Source organism: Melanerpes formicivorus, unplaced genomic scaffold (genome assembly GCF_026170545.1).
Source record: "Melanerpes formicivorus ecotype bairdi unplaced genomic scaffold, bMelFor1.0.p_v2 SCAF_129, whole genome shotgun sequence".
NCBI classification, from domain to species: Eukaryota; Metazoa; Chordata; class Aves; order Piciformes; family Picidae; genus Melanerpes; species Melanerpes formicivorus.
In genome coordinates this window covers 21061-47334 of record NW_027142481.1, presented here as the reverse complement: position 1 = coordinate 47334, position 26274 = coordinate 21061, and the positions used below count along the sequence as shown (strand labels likewise).

General features: G+C 61.4%; 2 protein-coding genes across 2 annotated transcripts in view; both read right to left on the bottom strand.

Annotated features, from left to right (window-relative positions):
• The window catches only part of PKD2 (polycystin 2, transient receptor potential cation channel), a 38515-nt gene extending 27358 nt beyond the window's left edge, over positions 1-11157 (bottom strand). Inside the window, 5 exon segments of the mRNA XM_068168023.1 lie at positions 898-1122; positions 2439-2689; positions 4628-4761; positions 6045-6158; positions 10695-11157. Coding sequence (XP_068024124.1) covers positions 898-1122; positions 2439-2689; positions 4628-4761; positions 6045-6158; positions 10695-11127 — 1157 coding nt within the window. The 5' untranslated portion in view covers positions 11128-11157.
• Positions 11158-12882: 1725 nt separating this feature from the next.
• SPP1 (secreted phosphoprotein 1) lies at positions 12883-25761 on the bottom strand. The gene is made up of 7 exons (XM_068168019.1): positions 25654-25761; positions 23219-23285; positions 20419-20469; positions 18043-18132; positions 16549-16593; positions 15103-15348; positions 12883-13590 (listed from the first exon to the last, which is right to left on the bottom strand). Exons 2-7 carry the CDS (start codon positions 23270-23272, stop codon positions 13156-13158), a joined length of 921 nt encoding a protein of 306 aa, XP_068024120.1. The 5' UTR covers positions 23273-23285; positions 25654-25761; the 3' UTR covers positions 12883-13155.
• Positions 25762-26274: the final 513 nt, after the last annotated feature.

Genomic DNA, 26274 nt, shown 5'->3' with positions numbered 1-26274 from the left:
GCTCTCAGCCTCTCCTCCCCAGGCAGTGCTGCAGTCCCTTCAGCAGCCTTGCAGCCTGCCTTGGCCTCTCTGCAGCAGCTCCCTGTCCCTCCTGAGCTGGGCAGCCCAGAGCTGGGTGCAATCCTCCAGGGGAGGTCTCAGCAGGGCAGAGCAGAGCAGAGGGGAAGCAGAACCTCCCTGGCCCTGCTGGACATGCCTTGGTGCACTTGGTGATCCCAAAGGCCTTTTCCAACCTGGCTAATGCTGGGACTCTGGCTCCCTGCCCAGGGCAGGGGGCTTGGAACTGGATGCTCCTGGAGGACTTTCCCAACCTAAACCCTTTCCAGGTGTCTCTTCCCTGCTGCCTCAGGGGAGCCCACCCCAGCTCCAAGGAGCAGCAGCCTGCTGGTCCCTGCTGCTGCCTGCTGGCTTTGCCCAGCTCAGCTCCAGCCTGTGGCCCAGCTGCAGCTAGTTTTTGGGCCCAGCACATCAGGTTTCTCCATACTGGATGGATGTTGCCCCCCAGGACCCCCTTGGCCTCCTTGGCCCCCAGGGCCCCTTGCTGCCCCATGCAGAGCTTGCTGCCCAGCAGCACTGCCAGCTGCTCCTCCTTGGGGCTGCTCTGCAGCAGATCCCCTCCCAGGCTGTGCTGCTGCAGCTGCAGGACTCTGCTCTCCTCCTTGCTGAGCCTCAGAGGCTTCCTCCCTGCCCAGCTCTCAGCCTGCCCAAGCCTGGCTGACCCCCAGAGCACTTCAGGAGCAGTGTGAAACCCTGCCAGGAGGACCTGCCTTCACCTCCCCTTTTCTGCCTCCTTCCTCCAAGCCACCCAGTGGCCTCTGTGCCCAAAGCAAAGCCAGCCCAAGAGGCCTGCAGCCTGCCCTGTGTGCCCCGGGGGCTGCCCTGGCCCTCTCCCCATACCTGACCACGCAGAACAGGTTGATGTTTGCATTGTAGACAGAGAAATCAATGAAGGCTGCTCTGGTCCCTCTGTCCAGCCACAGGTTCTTCTTGAGGCTTGCAAGCTGCAGGGCTGCCTCCTCCCTGCTCCTGGAGAGGTCTTGGTAATACCCAGCCCCACTGTAGGTGGCAATGGAGCCCCAGTAGCTGCTGCCATTCAGATCCTTCTCGCTGGTGTAGGTCCAGCTAGCCCAGGAGCAAGGGAAGCACACACAGGTCAGTGCTCTCCCCCCAGCTAAGCATCAACAGAAGACAGAATTCACCAGGCTGGAAAAGACCTCAGAGCTCATCCAGTCCAACCTCTCCCCCAGCACCATCTGAGCAACTCAACCATGGCTCCAAGGGCCTCAGCCAGGCTCTGCCTGAACACCTCCAGGGATGGGGACTCCACCACCTCCCTGGGCAGCACATCCCAGTGGCCAATTCCTCTTGCTGGGAAGAACTTTCTCCTCCCCTCCAGCCTCAACCTCCCCTGGCACAGCTTGAGACTGTGTCCTCTTGTTCTGGTGCTGGGGGCCTGCCAGAAGAGACCAACCCCCAGCTGGCTCCAACCTCCCTGCAGGGAGTTGGAGAGAGCAAGAAGGTCTCCCCTGAGCCTCCTCTTCTGCAGGCTAAGCAACCCCAGCTCCCTCAGGAGCCCATTCCAACATCTGAGACCCCTCTCAGTGCAGAACTATTTCCTAACACCCAACCTGAACCTCCCTGATGCAGCTCCAAACCTTTTCCTCTGCTCCTGATTCTCGACACTGGGCAGCAGCTGCCCCCTCCCCACTCCCACTCCTCAGCCTCCTCTCCAGCCTGACCACTCCCACCTCCCCCAGAAGCTCCCTCAGGAGCCCATTCTAACATCTGAGTCCCCTCTCAGTGCAGAACTATTTCCTAGCACCCAACCTGAACCTCCCCTGCTGCAGCTCCAAACCTTTTCCTCTGCTCCTGTTGCTCGATACCGAGAAGCAGCAGCTGTCCCCCCCTCACTCCAACTCCTCAGCCTCCTCCTCTCCAGCCTAAGCCCCCCACCCCAGATCCCCCAGAAGCTCCCTCAGGAGCCCATTCTAACATCTGAGACCCCTCTCAGTGCAGAACTATTTCCTAGCACCCAACCTGAACCTCCCCTGCTGCAGCTCCAAACCTTTTCCTCTGCTCCTGATGCTCGATACTGAGCAGCAGCTGTCCCCTCCCCACTCCCACTCCTCAGCCTCCTCCTCTCCAGCCTGACCACCCCCAGCTCCCTCAGGAGCCCATTCCAACATCTGAGACCCCTCTCAGTGCAGAACTCTTTCCTAACACCCAACCTGAACCTCCCCTGCTGCAGCTCCAAACCATTTCCTCTGCTCCTGATGCTCGATACCGAGAAGCAGCAGCTGTCCCCTCCCCACTCCCACTCCTCAGCCTCCTCCTCTCCAGCCTGAGCCCCCCCCAGCCCCCTCAGAAGCAACTGCAGAGGTGGCCCTGGCAGGCAGGAGGGGCAGGGAGCAGGAGGCAGTGCCAGGAGCTCCACGCACGCCGTGCCGTTGCGCAGCCCGAAGGGAGCGGTGTCCTCCTTGGCCACGGAGTAGACATCATAGCAGTCCTGGATCTCCTCCTTGAGGTCCTCAGGGATGGAGCAGGAGCCATTCCTGACCTTCAGCTGCCTCAGGCGAGGCAGCCCCAGCAGCAGGTTCTGGTGGTAGATGAAGCTCCTGTTGTGGGCCAGGCTCTGGTTGTTGTCCCCCAGCTCCCAGTACAGGCCGTCCAGCAAAGGGCCCTCTGTGAACTGGGGAGGGAGGCACAGGCTGAGCTGGACAGGTCACAGCCCCACAGGCTGCTAGGGGCTGGAAGGGAGCTCTGGAGAGCTTCCAGTGGCAGCCCCCTGGCAGAGCAGGAGCAGAGGATCCAGCCCAAGGCACACAGAACACATCCAGCCAGGGCTGCAAAGGCTCCACAGAAGGAGACTGCACAACCTCTCTGGGCAGCCTGCTCCCCACCCCCAGCTCCCTCAGCTGCCCCTCCCCAGCCCTCTTCTCAGGGAACTGAGCAGGGGAAGGGGGAAGGACTGGTCACAGAGTTGTTGCTTGCCCAATGCTTGCCCAAAAAGCTCCTCTGGAGCTATTTGCTACCATCAGCTTCCCCTCAGCACTCAGACTGTGAGCCCAGAGCTGGCCAAGCAATGACTGCAGAGGAGCTCAGCAAGCACCTTGGGAGCTCTCCTCATCCAGCAGCAGTGGGAAGACTGCTTTGGGCATCTTAGGCAAGCAGATTGAGCTAAGCTCCCCTTGAGATCACAGCTCCCAGGGTGCTAGGGGTGGGAAGGGAGCTCTGGAGAGCTTCCAGTGGCAGCCCCCTGGCAGAGCAGGAGCAGAGAATCCAGCCCAGGGCACACAGAACACATCCAGCCAGGGCTGCAAAGGCTCCACAGAAGGAGACTCCACAACCTCTCTGGGCAGCCTGCTCCAGGCCTCTGGCAGCCTCCCAGCCAAGAAGTTCCTCCTGAGGCTGAGCTGCAACCTCCTGGGCTGCACTTTCCATCCCTTGCCCCTTGGCCTGTGCCAGGGCCCAGTGAGCAGAGGCTGTCCCTGTGCCTCCCTTCCTGCCCCCCAGCCCTCAGCTCTTGAGAGACATTGCTCAGCTCCCTCTCAGCCTTCTCCTCTCCACACTCAGCACCCCCAGGGCTCTCAGCCTCTCCTCCCCAGGCACTGCTGCAGTCCCTTCAGCAGCCTTGCAGCCTGCCTTGGCCTCTCTGCAGCAGCTCCCTGTCCCTCCTCAGCTGGGCAGCCCAGGGCTGGATGCAATCCTCCAGGGGAGGTCTCAGCAGGGCAGAGCAGAGCAGAGGGGGAGCAGAACCTCCCTGGCCCTGCTGGACATGCCTTGCTGCACTTGGTGATCCCAAAGGCCTTTTCCAACCTGGCTAATGCTGGGACTCTGGCTCCCTGCCCAGGGCAGGGGGCTTGGAACTGGATGCTCCTGGAGGACCTTCCCAACCTAAACCCTTTCCAGGTGTCTCTTCCCTGCTGCCTCAGGGGAGCCCACCCCAGCTCCAAGGAGCAGCAGCCTGCTGGTCCCTGCTGCTGCCTGCTGGCTTTGCCCAGCTCAGCTCCAGCCTGTGGCCCAGCTGCAGCTATTTTTGGGCCCAGTACATCAAGTTTCTCCATACTGGATGGATGTTGCCCCCCAGGACCCCATTGGCCTCCTTGGCCCCCAGGGCCCCTTGCTGCCCCATGCAGAGCTTGCTGCCCAGCAGCACTGCCAGCTGCTCCTCCTTGGGGCTGCTCTGCAGCAGATCCCCTCCCAGGCTGTGCTGCTGCAGCTGCAGGACTCTGCTCTCTGTGGCACTGCCTGGGGTTGCTGTGGCCAATGTGCAGCCCCTGGCACTTGGATGTGTTCAATCTCCTGCCCTTGGCCTCTGCCCATCTGCCCAGCCTGGCAAGGTCCCTCTGCAGAGCTCTGCTCCCCTCTCACAGCTCAGCTCCTGCCCCCAGCTTGCTGTCAGCTGCACATTCACTGCTGATGGACTCCATCCCCTCCTCCAGCTCATCAATGAAGATATTGATCAGGCTGGGGCCCAGCCCTGCTCCCTGGGGCACAGCACTGGTGCCTGGCTGCCAGCTGGCTGTGGCACCATTCACCACCACTCTCTCTGCACCAGGAAGTGGCAGCCACAGAGAGATGAAGGCCTTGGGGGGGGAGGGATCTGGGTGGGGGATGTTTGATTTACCTTCCAGAAGTCATCCATGGAGGACAGGGTCTTGAAATCAGTTTTCTCCAGTTTGGACACAGGGGTCTCCAGGAAGAGCTGGGCCATGACCCTGGTGTAGTAATACATGCTGGAGCTCACTGTGCCATAAGTCACTGCAAAAGAGGAGGGGGGGAGGAAGCAGGGAGAGAGGTAAAGGCATGGGGGAGAGGGGCTGGGGGGTGGAAAACAACCAAGCAAGCAAGCAAACCAAAAGAAGAACCAAAAAGAGACCCAGAAAAAGAGACAGCCAAAGAACATTTGGCTTCTTTGGGTTGGAACAGGTCAGGCTGGAGCTGTGCAGGAGCAGAGGATGCCTCCAACACCTGCCCAGGAGTTCTCCCTTCCACAGCCACACTTCCAGAGGTTGGTTGGTTGGGCTTCTCCCCCCAGCCCCCAGCACTGGGACAGGCTGCTCAGAGAGGCTGTGGAGCTCTCCTCCTCTGCAGATCTTCCACACCTGGATGCATCCCTGTGAGGATCACCCCTGGGGGACACTGCTCTGGCAGGGGGGGTGGGCTGGATGGTCTCTGGAGGTCCCTTCCAACCTCTGCTGTGCTGTGGTGCTGTGACCCCCTGGAAGTGTCCTTATGGTGGAGTCCCAGGGAGCAGCCAGCTCCTGCAGCTGGGGCAGGGCAACCCCAGGCACCAACACAGGCTGGGCAGGGACTGGCTGCAGAGCAGCCCTGGAGGAAAGGCCTTGGGGGTGCTGGGGGAGGAGAAGCTCAGCAGGAGCCAGCAGGGAGCACTTGCAGCCCAGAGAGCCAAGCAGAGCCTGGGCTGCAGCAAGAGAAGTGTGGCCAGCAGGGCCAGGGAGGGGATTCTGCTCCTCTGCTCCACTCTGCTGAGCCCACAGCTGCAGCTCTGGGGCCAGCTCTGCAGCCTCTGTGCCAGGAAGGCTCTGGAGGGGCTGGAAGGTGTCCAGAGCAGGGCCAGGAGGAGGAGCAGAGGGCTGGAGCTGCTCTGCTGTGAGCACAGCCTGAGAGAGTTGGGGTTGTGCAGGCTGGAGAGGAGAAGGCTCCCAGGAGACCTTCTGGTGGCCTTGCAGGAGCTGCAGGGGGCTGCAAGCAAGCTGGGGAGGGACTTTGGAGGGGGTGAGGGAGGGACAGGAGTGGGGGGGCTGGAGCAGAAGTAGAAGTGGGGAGCTGGAGATTGGCTGTGAGGAAGAAGTTGTTGGGCAGGAGGGTGGTGAGAGCCTGGCCCAGGCTGCCCAGGGAGGTGGTGGAAGCCTCCTGGCTGGAGGTGTTTGCAGCCAGGCTGGAGGTGGCTGTGAGCAAGCTGCTGTGGTGTGAGGTGTCCCTGCCCATGGCAGGGGGCTGGAGCTGGCTGAGCCTGGAGCTCCCTTCCAGCCCTGGCAGTTCTCTAAGTGGATGTCTGAGTGGCTCTGGGTGATACTTACAGACACAGAGGACCAGGAGGAAAGCCAAGTAGGTGAGCAGCTCCCTCAGAGCACTCCTCAGGTACCTCTCTCTGCTGGTGTTGCTCTCTTCCATCAGCCTTGTCCCCCACAGACCTGGGAAGGGAAGCTCACCTCATGACCTGCACAGATGGCTGCTGCCAGGCACACAAAGCACACAGAACCACAGGGTGGGTTGGGTTGGAAAGGAGCTTTCAAGGCCATCTGGCACAACCTTGCCAGGCTGGGCAGATGGGCAGAGGCCAAGGGCAGGAGATTGAACACATCCAAGTGCCAGGGGCTGCACATTGGCCACAGCAACCCCAGGCAGTGCCACAGGCTGGGGGCAGAGGGGCTGAGAGCAGCCAGGCAGAGAGGGAGCTGGGGGTGCTGGGGGAGAGCAGCTGAAGAGGAGCCAGCAGTGTGCCCAGGGGGCCAAGAAGGCCAAGGACATCCTGGCCTGGGTCACGCAGAGTGTGGCCAGCAGGAGCAGGGAAGTCCTTGTGCCCTGTGCTCAGCACTGCTGAGGCCACAGCTTGAGTCCTGTGTCCAGCTCTGGGCTGCTGAGGTTAGCAAAGAGGTTGAGCTGCTGGAAGGTGTCCAGAGAAGGGCAAGAAAGCTGGGGAGGGGTCTGGGGCACAAGGCTGGGGAGGGGTCTGGGGCACAGCCCTGTGAGGAGAGGCTGAGGGAGCTGGGGTTGCTTAGCCTGCAGAAGAGGAGGCTCAGGGGAGACCTTCTTGCTCTCTCCAACTCCCTGCAGGGAGGTTGGAGCCAGCTGGGGGTTGGTCTCTTCTGCCAGGCCCCCAGCAGCAGAACAAGAGGACAGAGTCTCAAGCTGTGGCAGGGGAGGTTGAGGCTGGAGGGGAGGAGAAAGTTCTTCCCAGCAAGAGGAATTGGCCACTGGGATGAGCTGCCCAGGGAGGTGGTGGAGTCCCCATCCCTGGAGGTGTTCAGGAGGAGACTTGACAGGGTGCTTGGTGCCATGGGTTACTTGATTAGGTGGTGCTGGATGATAGGTTGGATATGATGATCTTGAAGGTCTCTTCCAGCCTGGTCTATTCTATTCTATTCTATTCTACTCTATCCCATCCTATCCTATCCTATCCTATCCTATCCTATCCTATCCTATCCTATCCTATCCTATCCTATCCTATCCTATCCTATCCTATCCTATCCCATCCCATCCTATCCTATCCTCTGGCCCTGCTCCAGGCTGCCCACCCCCAACTCTCCCAGCCTGTCCCCCACCAGGGGAGTCTCTCCAGCCCTCTGAGCATCTTGGTGGCCTCCTCTGGCCCTGCTCCAGCACTTCAATACAGGCTGCAGCTTCACCCCACAAGAGCCCTCACAGTCAGGTCAGCCTTGGAGAGAGGAACACACCAAGAAGGGCTTTGCAGAGCCATCAGTAACAACAAACCCAAGCAGCTCAGCCTCCAGCCCAGCAGCCACCCTCCTAAGAAGGCAGGAAAACAGCAGGGGAAGAGGGAAGGGAAAAAGCTGGGCCAGGCAGTGAGCTTGAGCAGGCCAGGGAGCCAAGTCCTGGCTCTCAACACATTACTCACCAAGAAGAAATGTGGTGGAGCAGAAAACTTGGTGAGCAGAAAGCTTTTGCAAGCTCCAATCCTGTCCTGGGAGAACACTGCCAGCAGTCAGGGGACAGGGAAGAGAGTTACAGGGGAAGAGGGGGGGAAAAAAGCCTCCCAGAGCCACAGCAGAGCTCAGGCAAGGCTCTGGGTGTTCCCTCTGCCTCCCAGAGCAAGAGCAGAGCTCAGGCAAGGCTCTGGGTGTAGTACTGGGCCCAGGCTTGTTCAGCATCTTTGCTGGTGCCATGGACAGTGGCACTGGGTGCACCCTCAGCAGGTTTGCTGAGGACACCAAGCTGTGTGCTGCAGCAGACAGGATGGAGGGAAGGGATCCAGCCAGAGGCACCTGGACAGGCTGCAGGGCTGGGCCCAAGGCAGCCTCAGGAGGTTCAACAAGACCAAGGGCAAGGTCCTGCAGCTGGGGCAGGGCAATCCCAGGCACTGATCCAGGTTGGGCAGGGACTGGCTGGAGAGCAGCCCTGGAGGAAAGGCCTTGGGGGTGCTGGGGGAGGAGAAGCTCAGCAGGAGCCAGCAGGGAGCACTTGCAGCCCAGAGAGCCAAGCAGAGCCTGGGCTGCAGCAAGAGAAGTGTGGCCAGCAGGGCCAGGGAGGGGATTCTGCCCCTCTGCTCCACTCTGCTGAGCCCACAGCTGCAGCTCTGGGGCCAGCTCTGGAGCCTCTGTGCCAGGAAGGCTGTGGAGGGGCTGGAAGGTGTCCAGAGCAGGGCCAGGAGGAGGAGCAGAGGGCTGGAGCTGCTCTGCTGTGAGCACAGGCTGAGAGAGTTGGGCTTGTGCAGGCTGGAGAGGAGAAGGCTCCCAGGAGACCTTTTTGTAGCCTATGAGTATCTTAAGGAGGCTGCAAGCAAGCTGGGGAGGGACTTTGGAGGGGGTGAGGGAGGGCTAGGAGTGGGGGGGCTGGAGCAGAAGTAGAAGTGGGGAGCTGGAGCTTGGCTGTGAGGAAGAAGTTGTTGGGCAGGAGGGTGGTGAGAGCCTGGCCCAGGCTGCCCAGGGAGGTGGTGGAAGCCTCCTGGCTGGAGGTGTTTGCAGCCAGGCTGGAGGTGGCTGTGAGCAAGCTGCTGTGGTGTGAGGTGTCCCTGCCCATGGCAGGGGGCTGGGGCTGGCTGAGCCTGGAGCTCCCTTCCAGCCCTGCCAGCTCTGTGCTCCTGTGCCCTTGAGCCCCATCCAGCCTGGGGATGATTCAGGAAGGGCAGCACAAACAAGCAGCCTTCCTCCAGAGACAGATTCAGATGATCCACAGAGCTGCAGCCATGCACCTGATGCTGGAAGCTGTCTCATGGAGGTGAGGGAAGTGTCTCTGATGGACTTGCTTCCCATCTGTGACTGCTCTGACCTTAGCCACATCACAGCTTAGGAAGCTCTTGCTGCAGCCCAGGCTGGAGAATCCCCTCCCTGGCCCTGCTGGCCACACTTCTCTTGCTGCAGCCCAGGCTCTGCTTGGCTCTCTGGGCTGCAAGTGCTCCCTGCTGGCTCCTGGGGAGCTTCTCCTCCCCCAGCACCCCCAAGGCCTTTTCCCCAGGGCTGCTCTCAAAGCTGTTTCAAGCTATGCCCCTGGCCACCAGCTGCTCACCAACAGGCAGCCCCCTCCAGAGACCCCAGGGGAGCCCTTGCCAGCAATCCCACTCTGAGGATGGATGCCCAGGGAGGTCCTGGAGTCTGGAGGCATTCCACACCCCTCTGGATGTGTTCCTGTGGGATTTGCTCTCCATGATCCTGCTCTAGCAAGGGAAGGGGCAGGGAGGGGGGGGAGCATGGGGTTGGACTGGATGGTTTTCAGAGGTCTCTTCCAACCCTCCCTCTCCTCCCCCCCCCCCCCCATTCTGGGGTGCTGTCCAAAGGAGGGAAAGACCAATCCTCTGCTCTGCCTCTCCAAATACCTGGGGGTGTTGGATCAGCAAAGCCACCTGCAACCCAGGAGAGTCAGCACAGCACACTGCAAGCAGCCAGAACTAAGACCTGGAGGGGACAGAGAGCTCTGTGCTGCAGAGGGAAGGAGAGAAAGAGAAAGAGAGAGAGAGAGAGAGAGAGAGGAGTGTGAGCATTTGTCTGTGCTGGAGGGGGATGGAAATCAGAGTTCTGCAGGCAGAGGTGGGGACACAAAGCACAGGTGGGCAGAGGGGGGAAAGGAGGGAAGAAGAAGAGGTAGCAAAGCTGTGGGGTGGAAAAGGCAATAAAGGCTCCCAGACAGCCCACAGGCACTCCCCTGGGTGACAGCCTGCAGGGACAGGCAGCCCAGACACAGGGGTGGGGAGGCACAGGGAACCCTGCTCTGCCAGGAGGGGTGAGGGCATGGGGCACAGAGGGGAAGGGGAGGGAGGAGGGAGAGGAGCACAGAGAGCAGGGGCACAGGGGGCACAGAGAGCAGGGGGATGGGGGCACAGAGAGAGCACGGGGGGTGGGGGGCACTGGGAGGGATGCACAGGGAGAGCAAGGGGATGGGGGGGCACTGAGAGAGCAGGGGGACAGGGGGGGCACAGAGAGGGGGGCACAGAGAGAGAGGGGGCAGGGGGGGCACAGAGAGAGCAGGGGGATGGGGGCACCAAGACAGCAAGGGGATGGAGGGTACAGAGAGGGGGGCAGAGAGAGATCAGGGGGATGGGGGACACAGAGAAGGGGGCAGAGAGAGAGCAGGGGGAAGAGGGGCAAAGAGAAGGGGGGGCAGAGAGAGAGCAGGGGGAAGGGGGGGCAAAGAGAAGGGGGCAGAGAGAGAGCAGGGGGAAGGGGGCACCGAGAGAGCAAGGGGATGGAGGGTACAGAGAGGCGGGCAGAGAGAGAGCAGGGGGAAGGGAGACACAGAGAAGGGGGCAGAGAGAGAGCAGGGGGAAGGGGGCATCGAGAGAGCAGGGGGATGGAGGGTATAGAGAGGGGGGCAGAGAGAGAACAGGGGGAAGAGGGGCAAAGAGAAGGGGGGCAGAGAGAGAGCAACGGGAAGGGGGCACCGAGACAGCAAGGGGATGGAGGGTACAAAGAGGGGGGCAGAGAGAGAGCAGGCGGAAGGGGGCACCTAGAGAGCAGGGGCACGGGGGGCACGGAGAGGAGGGGACAGGCTCTCACCTCGCAGCCGCCGCGCCAGGCGCTTGGCCCAGGCCCCTCGGCGGGGCGCGGCGCCGTCGGGCGGCAGCTGCTGGCGGCTCGGCCCCTCCGTCGCTCCGCGCCCCGCCGCCGCCGCCGCCGCCGCCGCCAGCCGCCGGCCCGCCCGCCGCCCGCCGCCGCCCGGCCCCGCCGCGCCGCTGCCCAGAGACGACGAAGCGGCGGCCGCGGGGCTGCCCCACTCCACGTCCATCATCTCCAGCACCGGCCCTGCCGCCGCCGCCGCCGCTCCCTCCTCCTCGGGCTCGAAGCCCGGGTTGTCCCGGCTCCAAGCCTGCCGAGAGCAGGCGGAGAGCGGCGGCGACGGCGGCGGGCAGGAGCCGGTCCGCGCCGCCTCCCCCAGGCGCTCCAGCTCCAGCTGCTCCCGCCCGCGACGGCAGCCCCCGCGGGCCGCCATCAGCCCCTGCGCCGCCACCGACCGCCCGGGGCGGACCGCCGCTGCCTCCCGCCCCCTGCCCGCCCTCCAACGCCGGCCCCGAAAGCCCGGAGCACGGAGGGAGATGTAGGCGATGTGGTCCTGCCTCCCGCCCTCCAACGCCGGCCCCGAAAGCCCGGAGCACGGAGGGAGATGTACGCGATGTGGTCCTGCCTCCCGCCCTCCAACGCCGGCCCCCAAGGCCCGGAGCACGGAGGGAGATGGAGTTGCCATGGTCCTGCCTCCCGCTTTCCAGTGCCAGCCCCGAGAGCCCGGAGCACGGAGGGAGATGGAGTCGATGTGGTCCTGCCTCCCGCCCTCCAGTGCCAGCCCCGAGAGCCCGGAGCACGGAGGGAGATGGAGTTGCCATGGTCCTGCCTCTTGCCCTCCAGTGCCAGCCCCCAGAGCCCGGAGCACGGAGCGAGATGGAGTTGCCGTGGTCCTGCCTCCCGCCCACCAACGCCGGCCCCGAAAGCCCGGAGCACGGAGGGAGATGGATTTGCCGTGGTCCTGCCTCCCGCCGTCCAACGCTGGCCCCTGAGAGCCCGGAGCACGGAAGGAGATGGAGTTGCCGTGGTCCTGCCTCTCGCCATCCAGTGCCACCCCCCGAGAGCCCGGGGCACGGAGGGGAGATGTAGTCGATGTGGTCCTGCCTCCCGCCCTCCAACGCCGGCCCCCAAGGCCCGGAGCACGGAGGAAAACGGAGTTGCCGTGGTCCTGCCTCCCGCCCTCCAAAGCCGGCCCCGAAAGCCTGGAGCACGGAGGGAGATGGAGTTGCCGTGGTCCTGCCTCCCGCCCTCCAGTGCCACCCCCCGAAAGCCCTGGGCACGGAGGGAGATGGAGTTGCCGTGGTCCTGCCTCCCGCCCTCCAGTGCCACCCCCGAAAGCCCTGGGCACGGAGGGAGATGGAGTTGCCGTGGTCCTGCCTCCCGCTTTCCAGTGCCAGCCCCGAGAGCCCTGGGCACGGAGGGAGATGGAGTTGCCATGGTCCTGCCTCCCGCTTTCCAGTGCCAGCCCCGAGAGCCCGGGGCACGGAGGGAGATGGAGTTGCCGTGGTCCTGCCTCCCGCCCTCCAGTGCCACCCCCCGAGAGCCCTGGGCACGGAGGGAGATGGAGTTGCCGTGGTGCTGCCTCCCCGCTGGGAGCCCTGGTGTTTAAGAAGAGCCTGGATGAGGCACTTGGTGCCATGGTTTAGTTGATCAGATGGTGCTGGGTGAGAGGTTGGACTTGATGACCTCAAAGGTCTTTTCTAACCTGGTTAATTCCTCTCCTCTCCTCTCCCTCTCCTCTCCCTCTCCTCTCCCTCCCTCTCTCTCCTCTCCTCCCCTCTCCCTCCCTCCCTCTCCTCCCCTCTCTCTCCTCTCCTCCCCTCTCCCTCCCTCTCCTCCCCTCCCTCCCTCTCCTCCCCTCCCTCTCCTCCCCTCTCTCTCCCTCTCCTCCCCTCCCCTCTCCTCTCCTCTCCTCTGCTCTCCTCTCCCCCTCCTCTCCTCTCCCCCTCCTCTCCTCTCCCCCTCCTCTCCCCTCCTCTCCCCTCCCCTCCTCTCCCCTCCTCTCCTCTCCCCTCCCCTCCTCTCCTCCCCCTCTGTAGAGCCCTGGTTTAGAATGCTTGGACTCCATGAAGTTCAAGCTCTTCTCCAGCCAAAAATGGAACTCTTCCATTCCGCAGCTCCACAGATGGTCAGCAAGCTTCCCCCCAGCCCCAGCCCTGCCCCCAGTGACACAGCCTGCAGGCAGGGAGGCGTTTGTGGGTTTATTTCGCTCCACTTACAGCAGAACACAGCTGGCAGCACAGAGCAGAGGGGGCAGGGGGGCAATGCCCGCTCTGACAGCGCCCCTCTGGCTTGCCCTGCGCCTCTGCCACCCGGCAGAGAAGCTGCCCCGAGCCCCAACAAGTCACAACATTTACAGTCACCCCCAACCCCCCACCCTCCCCTTCCAAGCCCCCAACCCTCCCCCCCCCCAACCCAGGGATTCAACAGGCAGGGGACGGACGATGGCCTCTGCCTGCCTCTAGAGGGTCACTTCGTTGCGTTCGATGCTGTGGCGATCCCCAGCGTCCTCAGCGCTCTCCGCCGTCTGGTTGCTGTGGTGGTCAGGAGCCTCGGGGGAGGCAGGGCTCTCCCTGCTCTCCCGGCTGTCCCCCTCGCCACCCGAGAGCGCTTTGCTGTCGGCTGCCGCCTCCCGGCTGTCCCCCTGCTGCCGGCTGTCCTTCTCGGCGCTGCGGTCCCGCTGCTCGCTCTCCAGCTCGCTGCTGGCCGGCCCCTGCCTCCTGGCAGCCCACCCCTCGCTGCCGGCCGGCCCCTGCCTCCCGGCAGCCCACCCCCCGCTGCTGCCCTTTCTCCGCAGGGAGCGAGGGGCGGCAGAGTCCTCCCGGGAGAGGACCTCCTGCTGGCTGGCTGCATCCAGGGCGCTCTCGTCCTCCTCGGTGGCATCATAGGCAAAGAGCTGTGGTAGGGAGAATTGCCAGGGTTGGAACAGACCTTCGAGGTCATCCAGTCCAACCTCTCCCCCAGCACCATCTGAGCAACTCAATCTTGGCACCAAGGGCCTCAGCCAGGCTCCTCCTAAACACCTCCAGGGATGGGGACTCCACCACCTCCCTGGGCAGCACATCCCAGTGGCCAATTCCTCTTCCTGGGAAGAATTTCTTCCTAACATCCAGCCCAAAACTCCCCTGGCACAGCTTGAGACTGAGTCCTCTTGTTCTGCTGCTGGGGGACTGGCAGAAGAGACCAACCCCCACCTGGCTACAACCTCCCTGCAGGGAGCTGCAGAGAGCAAGAAGGTCTCCCCTGAGCTTCCTCTTCTGCAGGCTAAGCAACCCCAGCTCCCTCAGCCTCTCCTCACAGGGCTGTGCCCCAGACCCCTCCCCAGCCCTGTGCCCCAGACCTCTCCCCAGCCCTGTGAGAGAGAAACAAGACAGAGCCATGGGCACTGCTGGGGAACTGCTCTGCTAGGAGCTGCTGCTGCACAGGCTGAGGGGACAGCCAAAGCCTCTCTCCCTGAAGGCACTGTGGTGTTTTTGTGGAGCTGCATCAACCTTTCACCTGCACCTCTGCAGGTTTGCTGAGGACACCAAGCTGTGTGCTGCAGCAGACAGGATGGAGGGAAGGGATCCAGCCAGAGGCACCTGGACAGGCTGCAGGGCTGGGCCCAAGGCAGCCTCAGGAGGTTCAACCAGACCAAGGGCAAGGTCCTGCAGCTGGGGCAGGGCAATCCCAGGCACTGATGCAGGCTGGGCAGGGACTGGCTTGAGAGCAACCCTAGAGAAAAGGCCTTGGGGGTGCTGGGGGAGGAGAAGCTCAGCAGGAGCCAGCAGGGAGCACTTGCAGCCCAGAGAGCCAAGCAGAGCCTGGGCTGTAGCAAGAGAAGTGTGGCCAGCAGGGCCAGGGAGGGGATTCTGCCCCTCTGCTCCACTCTGCTGAGCCCACAGCTGCAGCTCTGGGGCCAGCTCTGGAGCCTGTGTGCCAGGAAGGCTCTGGAGGGGCTGGAAGGTGTCCAGAGCAGGGCCAGGAGGAGGAGCAGAGGGCTGGAGCTGCTCTGCTGTGAGCACAGCCTGAGAGAGTTGGGCTTGTGCAGGCTGGAGAGGAGAAGGCTCCCAGGAGCCCTTCTGGTGGCCTTGCAGGAGCTGCAGGGGGCTGCAAGCAAGCTGGGGAGGGACTTTGGAGGGGGTGAGGGAGGGCTAGGAGTTGGGGGGCTGGAGCAGAAGTAGAAGTGGGGAGCTGGAGCTTGGCTGTGAGGAAGAAGTTGTTGGGCAGGAGGGTGGTGAGAGCCTGGCCCAGGCTGCCCAGGGAGGTGGTGGAAGCCTCCTGGCTGGAGGTGTTTGCAGCCAGGCTGGAGGTGGCTGTGAGGATTTGTTCTTCCCTTCTGCCTGCTTTCCAATCCTCCTTCAGCCTGACTCCCATGGAGCACCAATTCCCCTCCCAGGCTGCCTGCCCCTGCCTCAAGGCTCCTTACCTTCTGTGCCGCCTTGCTGAGTTTGCTGGACTTCAGCAGCCTGGCTTTTGCCCTCAGCCTGTAGGCCACGCTGTCCCCCCTGCCAGCAGTGTCACTCTGGGTGGAAGGAGGGAAGGTGAAAGGGATGTCTGTGGGGAAAATGGTGGTGACCTCCTGGGACTCCTCTGTGTCGTTGGAGTCGTCGTCGTCGTCTTCGTCGTCAGCCCCGTCCGCATCCTCCTGGCTCGCGCTCGGCACGGCAGGGATCTGCTGGGCAGCATTTGGCATGCATCAGGCCAAGCAGCACCTGGGGCAGGGGGGCAGCCTGCTTGCCTGCCCACCTCACCCAGGCTACAGAATTAACCAGGTTGGAAAAGACCTTGGAGAGCATTGAGGCCAACCTCTCCCCCAGCACCGTCTGATCAACCCAACCCTGGCACCAAGGGCCTCAGCCAGGCTCTGCCTGAACACCTCCAGGGATGGGGACTCCACCACCTCCCTGGGCAGCTCATCCCAGTGGCCAATCTCTCTTGCTGGGAAGAATTTCTTCCTAGCATCCAGCCCAAACCTCCCCTGGCACAGCTTGGGACTGTGTCCTCTTGTTCTGCTGCTGGGGGCCTGGCAGAAGAGACCAACCCCCAGCTGGCTCCAACCTCCCTGCAGGGAGTTGGAGAGAGCAAGAAGGTCTCCCCTGAGCCTCCTCTTCTGCAGGCTAAGCAACCCCAGCTCCCTCAGCCTCTCCTCACAGGGCTGTGCCCCAGACCCCTCTCCCAGCCTTGTGTCCCAGACCCCTCTCCCAGCCTTGTGCCCCAGACCCTGGGGCTGAGAGCCTGGAGAAGAGCAGCCCCAGAGGGGATCTAAGCAATGCTCAGCAAGAGCTAAAGGAGCTGTGGTGAGCAGGAGGCTGAGGCCAGGGCCAGTGGTGCCCAGGGACAGCACAAGGGGCAAGGAGGACAAACTGGACCCCAGGAGGCAACAATCGAGCAGGAGGAGAAACTTGCTCTCTGCAACTCCCTGCAGGGAGGTTGGAGCCAGCTGGGGGTTGGTCTCTTCTCCCAGGCCCCCAGCACCAGAACAAGAGGACACAGCCTCAAGCTGTGCCAGGGGAGGTTTAGGCTGGAGGGGAGGAGAAAGTTCTTCCTAGCAAGAGGAATTGGCCACTGGGATGAGCTGCCCAGGGAGATGGTGGAGTCCCCATCCCTGGAGGTGTTCAGGAGGGGATTGGATGTGACACTTGGAGCCAGGGTTTAATCATGAGGTCTGTGGTGCCAGGTTGGACTTGATGATCTTTGAGGTCTTCTCCAACCTTGGTGATTCTTTGGAGGCCTGGAGCAGGCTGCCCAGAGGGGTTGAAAGCTTCCAATGCTCCTTGGCCATGGTAACCCTCTGGCTGTCCCCAGCTCCCTGAGAGAAGGAGCACTGCCCCCAGCCCTGGGGGGGACACACTTTGCAGCCCAGCACACTCACCTGATGCACTGAGACATCCACACTTTCCTCTGAGGAGTAGAGGGTCTGAAAGCAACACAGAAGGAAGTCACTGCTGGCACACCAGGCTTGCTCAGGGGAGCTGCTCAGACTGCTGAGGCTCCTTCAAGCACCACAGGAGCCAAGGCATCCCCAGGCACTAGCTGGGCTGCTCTTGTAGGCAAGGTCCAACCTCACCTCCCCTCCCCATTTCCATGCCCTGTCAGTCCCTGCAGACACTCTCTGGTTGTTCTTCTTCTCCTGTTCAGGTGGAACCTCCTGAGGTCCAGTTTGTGCCCCTCTGTCCTGTCCCTGAGCACCCCTGAGCAGAGCCTGGCCCCAGCCTCCTGCCCCCCAGCCTTCAGCTCTTGCTGAGCATTGCTCAGCTCCCCTCTGGGGCTGCTCTGCTCCAGGCTCTCAGCCCCAGGGCTCTCAGCCTTTGCTCCTCCCAGAGCTGCTCCAGGCCCTTCATCATCCTCATAGCCTCTGCTGGGCTCTCTCCAGCAGTTCCCTGTCCCTCTTGGGCTGGGGAGCCCAGGGCTGGACAGGACACTGCAGGTGTGGGCTCAGCAGGGCAGGGAAGGTTGGGAACACCATGTGGGGAAGCCAAGGTATTCCCAGGCACTAGCTGGGCTGCTGGCTGGCAGGAGAGGTCCAAGCCCCCCATTCCCAGGCCCTGCCAGGCCCTGCAGACTCTCTCAGCTTGCTCTCTGCTCTCCTTGCCCTGCAGATGTCTCCTGGGGGCTTTCTGCTGCAGGGCAGCTGGAACACAGCACCACTGCTCCCAGCACAGTGGGCAGTGCCAGCCCACAGCTGGCACCTGGCTGGTACAGGAGCCTGCAGCTGGGGCACAGCTGATGGATAATGGTCAGAGAATCCCAGGATGGGTTGGGGTGGAAGGGACCTCAAAGCTCATCCAGCTCCAGCCCCCTGCCATGGGCAGGGACACCTCCCACCAGCCCCAGACTGCTCAGGGCCTCATCCAGCCTGGCCTTGAGCACCTCCAGGCAGGAGGCAGCCACAGCCTCCCTGGGCAGCCTGTGCCAGAGTCTCCCCAGCCTCACTCTCAAGGATCTCTTCCTCCTCTCCACTCTCAGTCTCTCCTCTCCCAGCTCCAAGCCATTGTTCCTCAGCCTGGCACTCCCAGCCCTTGGCCAGAGTCCCTCCCCAGCTCTCCTGGAGCCCTTCAGGTACAGGGAGGATGCTCTGAGGTCTCCCTGCAGCCTTCTCTTCTCCAGGCTGAACATCCTGCTCTTCACCTAAGCCTCCCCTCATGCTTCTCTCCATTTCCCCTGGGCCAAGGGAGCCACAGGAGCCTGAGGCTGCTTTGTGCTCAGGATGTCAGAGGGGCAGCCCCCAGTGAGCCCTGGCAGCAGAGGCTCACAGATGAGCAGTGGGGTGGGAATGACTGAGGTGAGGAGGAACAGAGAGCTCTGCCAGCTTGCAAATCATAGCACAGAAGGATCTGTGCCTCCCCTTCCAGGCAGCTGCCCCTACCTGCTGGGGTGACACCAGGTCAGGCTGGGGGTGCAGCAGGCTCTCCCAGGAGTGGTGTTTATACCTCTGTGAGTAGTGGCCCTTGGGGTCCTGCAGGAGAAAAGGCAAAGAAGAGCTTTTAACCCAGAGCAGCAGAACCATAGAATCACTAAGGCTGGAGAAGACCTCAGAGCTCAGCAAGTCCAACCCTGCCACCCAACCCCTCCTGACAACTAAACCATGGCACCAAGTGCCACATCCAATCCCCTCCTGAGCACCTCCAGGCATGGGCACTCCACCACCTCCCTGGGCAGCTCATCCCAGTGGCCAATCCCTCTTGCTGGGAAGAACTTTCTCCTCCCCTCCAGCCTCAACCTCCCCTGGCACAGCTTGAGACTGTGTCCTCTTGTTCTGCTGCTGGGGACCTGGGAGAAGAGACCAACCCCCAGCTGGCTACAGCCTCCCTGCAGGGAGTTGGAGAGAGCAAGAAGGTCTCCCCTGAGCCTCCTCTTCTGCAGGCTAAGCAACCCCAGCTCCCTCAGCCTCTCCTCACAGGGCTGTGCCCCAGACCCCTCCCCAGCCTTGTGCCCCAGCCCCCTCCCCAGCTTTGTTGCCCTTCTCTGGACACCTTCCAGCAGCTCAACCTCTTTCCTACCCTCAAGAGCCCAGAGCTGAACACAGGACTCAAGCTGTGGCCTCAGCAGTGCTGAGCACAGGGCACAAGGACTTCCCTGCTCCTGCTGGCCACACTCTTCCTGACCCAGGCCAGGATGCCCTTGGCCTTCTTGGCCCCATGGGCACACTGCTGGCTCCTCTTCAGCTGCTGTTCCCCAGCACCCCCAGGTCCCTCTCTGCCTGGCTGCTCTCAGACACTCTGTCCTAAACTTCCCCAGCCTTGTGCCCCAGACCCCTCCCCAGCTCCCTCTGTGCTCAGCAGGTCCTTCTGTGCTCAGTGCAGCAGGAAGAGGACTCAGAGCAGCACATCCCTGGTGCTGGATGAACATTACACCCAAACAGCAGAACACAGAGGCAGAGCCTCTGCCTCCCACAGGCAGAGCCTGGCCAAATTCAGGTCCCTTTCTCCAGCTCATTTCTCCTTCCTGAGTGGCATTTGGGGGTTGCAGCTAAGAGCCCCTGATTTTCTGCCCATTCTCAGGTCATTGCCCTAAGGGTGGTTTCTGTCCCACCTCCCGAGGCCACTAAGCTGAAGGCAGAAGCTGATTCTCAGGGCAAAGAATTGGTTCTGTGTGAGCAGCAGCTGGCAAGGAGGTGTAAACCAAACAGCTCTGCACAAGGCTGGCACAGCTCACTCCCAAAAGATCAGGGGGGTTAGAGTCATAGAGCTGTTTGGCTTGGAAGAGACCTCCAGGCTCATGCAGTTTAATTCTCAACCCAACCCCACTGTGGCCACCAAGCCCTGGCCCCAAGGGCCATGGCCACAGCTTGCTGCAACCCCTCCAGCCATGGAGACTCCACCACCTCCCTGGGCAGCCTCTGCCAGTCCCTGACCACTCTGACAGCAAAGAGATTCTTTCTCTCCAACCTAAGCCTCCCCTGACACAGGTTCAGGCTATTTCCTCTCCTCCTGGCCCTTGTTCCTAGGGAGCAGAGCCCAACCCCCCCTGGCTGCAGCCTCCTCTCAGGGAGCTGCAGAGAGCAAGGAGGTCTCCCTCAGCCTCCTCTGCTCCACACTCCCCACCCCCAGCTCCCTCAGCTGCTCCTCCCCAGCCCTCTTCCCCACACCCTTCCCCACCTTTCTTGCCCTTCCCTGGCCCTGCTCCAGCTCCTCCAGCTCCTTCTTGCAGCCAGGAGCCCAAAGCTCAGCCCAGCCCTCAAGCTGTGGCCTGCCCAGTGCTGAGCCCAGGGGCACAATCCCTGCCCTGCTCCTGTTGCATTCAAGTGCTCCTCCAACACCCAGATGTTGCCAGCTGATCCAGCCTGACAGATGTGGGTTGCAGTAGAATCATAGAGAACTGCCAGGGCTGGAAGGGAGCTCCAGGCTCAGCCAGCCCCAACCCCCTGCCATGGGCAGGGACACCTCACACCACAGCAGCTTGCTCACAGCCACCTCCAGCCTGGCTGCAAACACCTCCAGCCAGGAGGCCTCAGCAGCTGTGCCATCCCCCAGCCCTCCTCTCTTTTTACCTGGCAGAGCACAGACTTCCAGTGCTGGCCTGGAAATACCACAGCACAGCAGTGGTCTGCAGCCCCCAGTGGCTCTCTTGTGCTGCCCCAAAGAGAGGGCAGCCACAGGAGGATCTGTGCTGCAAGCAGCCATGAGGAGAACAGGAGCATCTGATAAAGATGAACAAGAGAGAGGGGGGGGAAAAAGGGAAACCAACCTAAAGTCTGCAAAGGTTCTAGGAAAGGAAATGAATGAAGACAAAAGGAACTTACATATTTCTCTTCAGAGCTGGCAGAAGTGGCCTGCTGCTTGGATTTATGCACCTGGAGAGGAGAAGAGGGGAAGAGCTTTTGTCAGGGTTGAGTTCTGGCTAACAGGCAAAGAAAATGTGTAAGTGGGGAGGGCAAGGAAAGTGCTCAGGGGGTTGGAGCAGCTCTGCTGTGGGGCCAGGCTGAGGGAGCTGGGGGTGTTGAGCCTGCAGAAGAGAAGGCTGCAGGCAGAGCTGAGAGCAGCTCCCAGGCCCTGCAGGGGCTGCAAGCAGGCTGCAGAGGGACTGCTGCCAAAGGGCTGCAGGGACAGCCCCAGGGGCAATGGTTGGAGATGAGAGCAGAGCAGATGGAGATTGGATGTGAGGAACAAGTTGTGCCCCAGGAGGCTGCTGGAAGCCTGCAAGAGGTTGCCCAGGGAGGTGGTTGTGGCCCCATGGCTGGAGAGCTTGCAGGGGAGGCTGGAGAGGGCTGTGGGCAAGCTGCTGCAGTGGAGGATGTCCCTGCTGAGGGCAGGGGCTTGGCCTGGAGGGGCTCTGCAGCTCCCTGCCAGCCCAGTCCTCTTTACTCTTCTCTGATCCTTCCCATGAGGACAGCAGAGGCTGTGGCTGAAGTTCTTCATGGTCTCTCCTCTGACCTTGGGAGTGAACCCAAGGAAAGAGAGAGCTTGAGAGGAGTTTGAGCTTGAGAGGAGTTTGAGCTTGAGAGCTGCCAAACAATTGTCTCTAGCAGATCCCAGAGCCTCTCACAAATGTGGGGAGTGCCTGGGGGGTGTTCGGGGAAGTGAAGTTCTGAGAGGTGAAAGCTCCTGGGCTGGGCTGCCACTCAGTTCCAGAGCCCAGCAGTTCCAGCAAGGGTGTGGGAAGTGCAGCCTCACCCCAAAGAAGTTTCTCCTCCTGCTGAGGTGGAGCCTCCTGGCTTCCAGTCTGTGTCCCCTGCCCCTTGGCCTGCCCCAGGACACCACTGAGCAGAGCCTGGCCCCTGCTGCTTGCCCCCCAGGCTTCAGCTCTTGAGAAGCATTGATCAGATCCCTCTCAGCCTTCTCCTCTCCAGGCCTGCAGGGGGTTGGCCTGGAGGAGCTTTGGAGCTCCCTTCCAGCCCAGAGCACTCTGTGCCTCTAAGTCAGTCTGAATTTGGCTGCAAATGCAGCTCCAAGTGCACCCTTCCAAAGACATCAACTCCTGCTTGCTTTGAGGAAGAGGAGGCTGAAGGGGAGACCTCATCACTCTCTACAGCTCCCTAAAAGGAGGTTGTGGAGAGGTTTGCTGCTGGTCTCTTCACACAGATCAGTCTCACAGTATCACCAAGGTTGGAAGAGACCTCAAAGATCATCGAGTCCAACCTGGGACCACAGACCTCATGGCTAAACCATGGCTCCAAGTTCCACATCCAAGCCCCTCCTGAACACCTCCAGGGATGGGGACTCCACCACCTCCCTGGGCAGCTCATCCCAGTGCCCAATTCCTCTTGCTGGGAAGAACTTTCTCCTCCCCTCCAGCCTCAACCTCCCCTGGCACAGCTTGAGACTGTGTCCTCTTGTTCTGGTGCTGGGGGCCTGGCAGAAGAGACCAACCCCCAGCTGGCTACAACCTCCCTGCAGGGAGTTGGAGAGAGCAAGAAGGTCTCCCCTGAGCCTCCTCTTCTCCAGGCTAAGCAACCCCAGCTCCCTCAGCCTCTCCTCACAGGGCTGTGCCCCAGACCCCTCCCCAGCTTTGTTGCCCTTCTCTGAACACCTTCCAGCAGCTCAACCTCTTTCCTAACCTCAGCAGCCCAGAGCTGGACACAGGACTTAAGCTGTGGCCTCAGCAGTGCTGAGCACAGGGCACAAGGACTTCCCTGCTCCTGTTGGCCACACTCTTCCTGACCCAGGCCAGGATGCCCTTGGCCTTCTTGGCCCCCTGGGCACACTGCTGGCTCATGTTTAGGCAGGTGACAATCAGCACCCTCAGGTCCCTCTCTGCCTGGCTGCTCTCAGCCACTCTGCCCCCAGCCTGTGGCACTGCCTGGGGTTGCTGTGGCCAAAGTGCAGCCCCTGGCACTTGGACTTGTTGAATGCCATCCTGTTGGCCTCTGCCCATCTGCCCAGCCTGGCAAGGTCCCTCTGCAGAGCCCTTCTGCCCTCTAACTGACCAACATCTGCTCCCAGCTTGCTGTCATCTGCAAATTTGCTGGTGACTGACTCCATCCCCTCCTCCAGCTCATCAATGAGGATATTGATCAGGCTGGGGCCCAGCACTGCTCCCTGGGGCACAGCACTGGTGCCTGGCTGCCAGCTGGCTGTGGCACCATTCACCACCACTCTCTGGGCTCAGCCTCCAGCCACTTCCTAACCCAGCTCAGAGCTGCTGTCCCAGCCAGGGGCTCACAGCTTGGCCAGGAGCTTGCTGGGGGGGATGGTGGCCAAGGCCTTGCTGGAGTCCAGGCAGACCACATCCACAGCCTGCCCCACATCCACCAGGCAGTGCCCTGGGCATGGAAGGAGCTCAGGTTGGAGAGGCAGGACCTGCCCCTCCTAAATCCATGCTGGCTGGGCCTGAGCCCTTGGCCATCCTTCAGGTGCTCAGTGACTGCCCCCAGGATAATCTGCTCCCTCCTTTTCCCATTAGTGACAGAAGAAGAGGGAACAGCCTCAAGCTGCCCCAGGGCAGGGCTAGGGTTAGGGTTAGGGTGAGGTGAAGCTGGACAGGGCTCTGGGCAACCTGATCCAGTGGAGTGCAGGGGGTTGGGCTGGGTGAGCTGTGGAGCTCCCATGTCAGCCCAGCCCCCTCGGTGCGATTCTGTGTGTGTGCCTTGGGGGGTTACTCACCGGCCAAGCAGCAGCCACGCTGAGGAGGCAGAGGCACAGCAGCGCTGCTTTCATTGTGATGCTTCACCTGGGCAAGATTGGGAGAGCAGGGAGTCACCCCCCAGAAATGCCCCAGGCTTGGTTCCTCTCCTGCTGTACCCTGAGCATGCTGAGCCCCGGCTCCCTGCTAAGCCTTCGACCTGCCCCTGCCCATCCTCCTCCCCTGCCCTCCATCCCCACCCCGCACCCAGCTGCCTTTGTGCTCCCTCGGCCACTCAAAAGCTGCAGGGATGTTTTAAGCACTTCCCTCAGGCTGAGCTGACCAGTGCTGAGCGCTTCCACGCCGAGAGAGTGAGCAGCCCCCCTCTGTCCCTCTGTCCCTGCAGCAGCCTTGCAGCCCCTACAGCGACCTTCCACCCCTAAAACAACCTTGCAGCCCCTACAGCAGCTTTGGCATCCCTACAGCGACCTTGCAGCCCCAAAACAACCTTGCAACCCCTACAGCAACCTTGACATCCCTACATTAACCTTGCAGCCCCCACAGCGACCTTGCAGCCGCCACAGCGACCTTGCAGCCCCTACAGCGACCTTGCAGCCCCAAAACAGCCACCTTGACACCCCCTGCACCAACCTTGCAGCCCCTACACCAACCTTGCACCCTCTACATCAACCTTACACTCTCTACACCAACCTTGCACCCCTAAACCAACCTTGCACCCCCTACAGCAACCTTGCACTCTCTACATCAACCTTGCACCCCTAAACCAACCTTGCACCCCCTACAGCAACCTTGCCCCCCCTACAGCAACCTTGCCACCCCTAAACCAACCTTGCATCCTCTACATCAACCTTGCACCCCTAAACCAACCTTACACTCTCTACATCAACCTTGCACCCCTACACCAACCTTACACCCCCTACAGCAACCTTGCACCCCTAAACCAACCTTACACCCTTAAAGCAACCTTGCACGCTCTACAGCAACCTTACCACCCCTACACCAATCTTGCACCCCCTACATCAACCTTGCACCCCTAAACCAACCTTGCACCCCCTACACCAACCTTGCAACCCTAAACCAACCTTGCACCCCCTACACCAACCTTGCACCCCTAAACCAACCTTGCACCCCTAAACCAACCTTGCAGCCTCTACCTCAACCTTGCACCCCTAAACCAACCTTACACCCTCTACATCAACCTTGCACCCCTACATCAACCTTGCCACCCCTACATCAACCTTGCACCCTCTACATCAACCTTACCACCCCTAAACCAACCTTACACTCTCTACATCAACCTTGCACCCCTACACCAACCTTGCACCCTCTACATCAACCTTGCACCCCTAAAACACCCTTACACCCCCTACAGCAACCTTGCACCCTCTACATCAACCTTACCACCCCTAAACCAACCTTGCACCCCCTACATCAACCTTGCACCCCTAAAACACCCTTACACCCCCTACAGCAACCTTGCACCCTCTACATCAACCTTACCACCCCTAAACCAACCTTGCACCCCCTAAATCAACCTTGCACCCCTAAAACACCCTTACACCCCCTACAGCAACCTTGCACCCTCTACATCAACCTTGCACCCCTAAACCAACCTTGCACCCTCTACATCAACCTTGCACCCCTAAACCAACCTTGCACCCCCAAACCAACCTTGCACCCCCAAACCAACCTTGCACCCTCTACATCAACCTTGCACCCCCAAACCAACCTTGCACCCTCTACATCAACCTTGCACCCCCTACAGCAACCTTGCACCCCCTACAGCAACCTTGCACCCCTAAAACACCCTTACACCCCTTACATCAACCTTGCACGCTCTACATCAACCTTATCACTCCTAAACCAACCTTACACTCTCTACATGAACCATGCACCCCTAAACCAACCTTGCACCCCCTACAGCAACCTTGCACCCCTAAACCAACCTTGCACCCTGTACATCAACCTTTCACCCTCTACATCAACCTTGTACCCTCTACATCAACCTTGCACCCCTAAACCAACCTTGCACCCTGTACATCAACCTTTCACCCTCTACATCAACCTTGCACTCTCTACATCAACCTTGTACCCTCTACACCAACCTTGCACCCCTAAACCAACCTTGCACCCTGTACATCAACCTTTCACCCTCTACATCAACCTTGCACCCCTAAACCAACCTTGCACCCCCTACATCAACCTTGCACCCCTAAACCAACCTTGCACCCCCTACATCAACCTTGCACCCCTAAACCAACCTTGCACCCCCTACATCAACCTTGCACCCCTAAAGCAGCCCTGAGCCCCTAAAACAACCTCGCAGCCCTTTTCCCACACAGCCACATCAACAGCCCCTGGCCAGGGCTGCTCTTTCCGAAGGTCTCCTTCCTGCCCAGAGCTGCGGGCAGGCAGGCAGCGCCAGGCAGCGCCAGGCAGGGAGGGACAGCATTACCTCTTCTGGCGCTGGAGCAGGCAGCTAGTGGCAGGAGGGCTCCGAGCGATTCCCCCAGCAGCAGCTCCGGGCAGTTGGCTCCCAGCAGCTGTGGCTCCCTGCCCTGACGGCTCCGAGCTCAGGGGCATTTAAAGCCGGTGGCCGGGGCAGGGCTGCCAATCGCCGTGGGGCGGAAGGCGATGAGGTCAGGAGGCTGCCGCCCGCCCCCCTGCCCACCTTCCCCTCCACTTCCTCCCTGGCTTTGTGGCTTTCCCAAGCAAACAAAAGCTCACTCTGTGGTTCGAACGCGACTTCTGGGCAAAGATCATTAACCAGGCAGGCTCTGGTTGAGCGCACAGCGCTTTGGCATGCTGTAGGAGGACCTCAGGGCACGGCTGTCCTCCCTCCTGGGAGAGGGCAGAGCTGTTTCCCAGAAACCTTCCATGCCCTGCTCTCCAGGGGAGTCTGCCTTGAGTTCCCATCTGGGGCTGATCCCCAGCAGCTGCTCTATTAGGGTAGGAAGGGACCCCAAGGCTCAGCCAGCTCCAACCCTCCTGCCCCATCCAGCGCAGCACCACTGCGTGCTGGGGGTTGGAAGGGGCATCTGCACACAGGGCATCTGCTCTGCTGCCCTGCCCTGGC

Coding starts and splice junctions, on each gene's coding strand:
- SPP1 (XM_068168019.1), bottom strand. CDS start 23,272: ATGAAAGCAGCGCTGCTGTGCCTCTGCCTCCTCAGCGTGGCTGCTGCT. Junction 20,470..23,218: donor GCGTGGCTGCTGCTTGGCCG/GTGAGTAACCCC, acceptor TCTCCTCTCCAG/GTGCATAAATCCAAGCAGCA. Junction 15,349..16,548: donor TGGATGTCTCAGTGCATCAG/GTGAGTGTGCTG, acceptor GCTGCCCAGCAG/ATCCCTGCCGTGCCGAGCGC.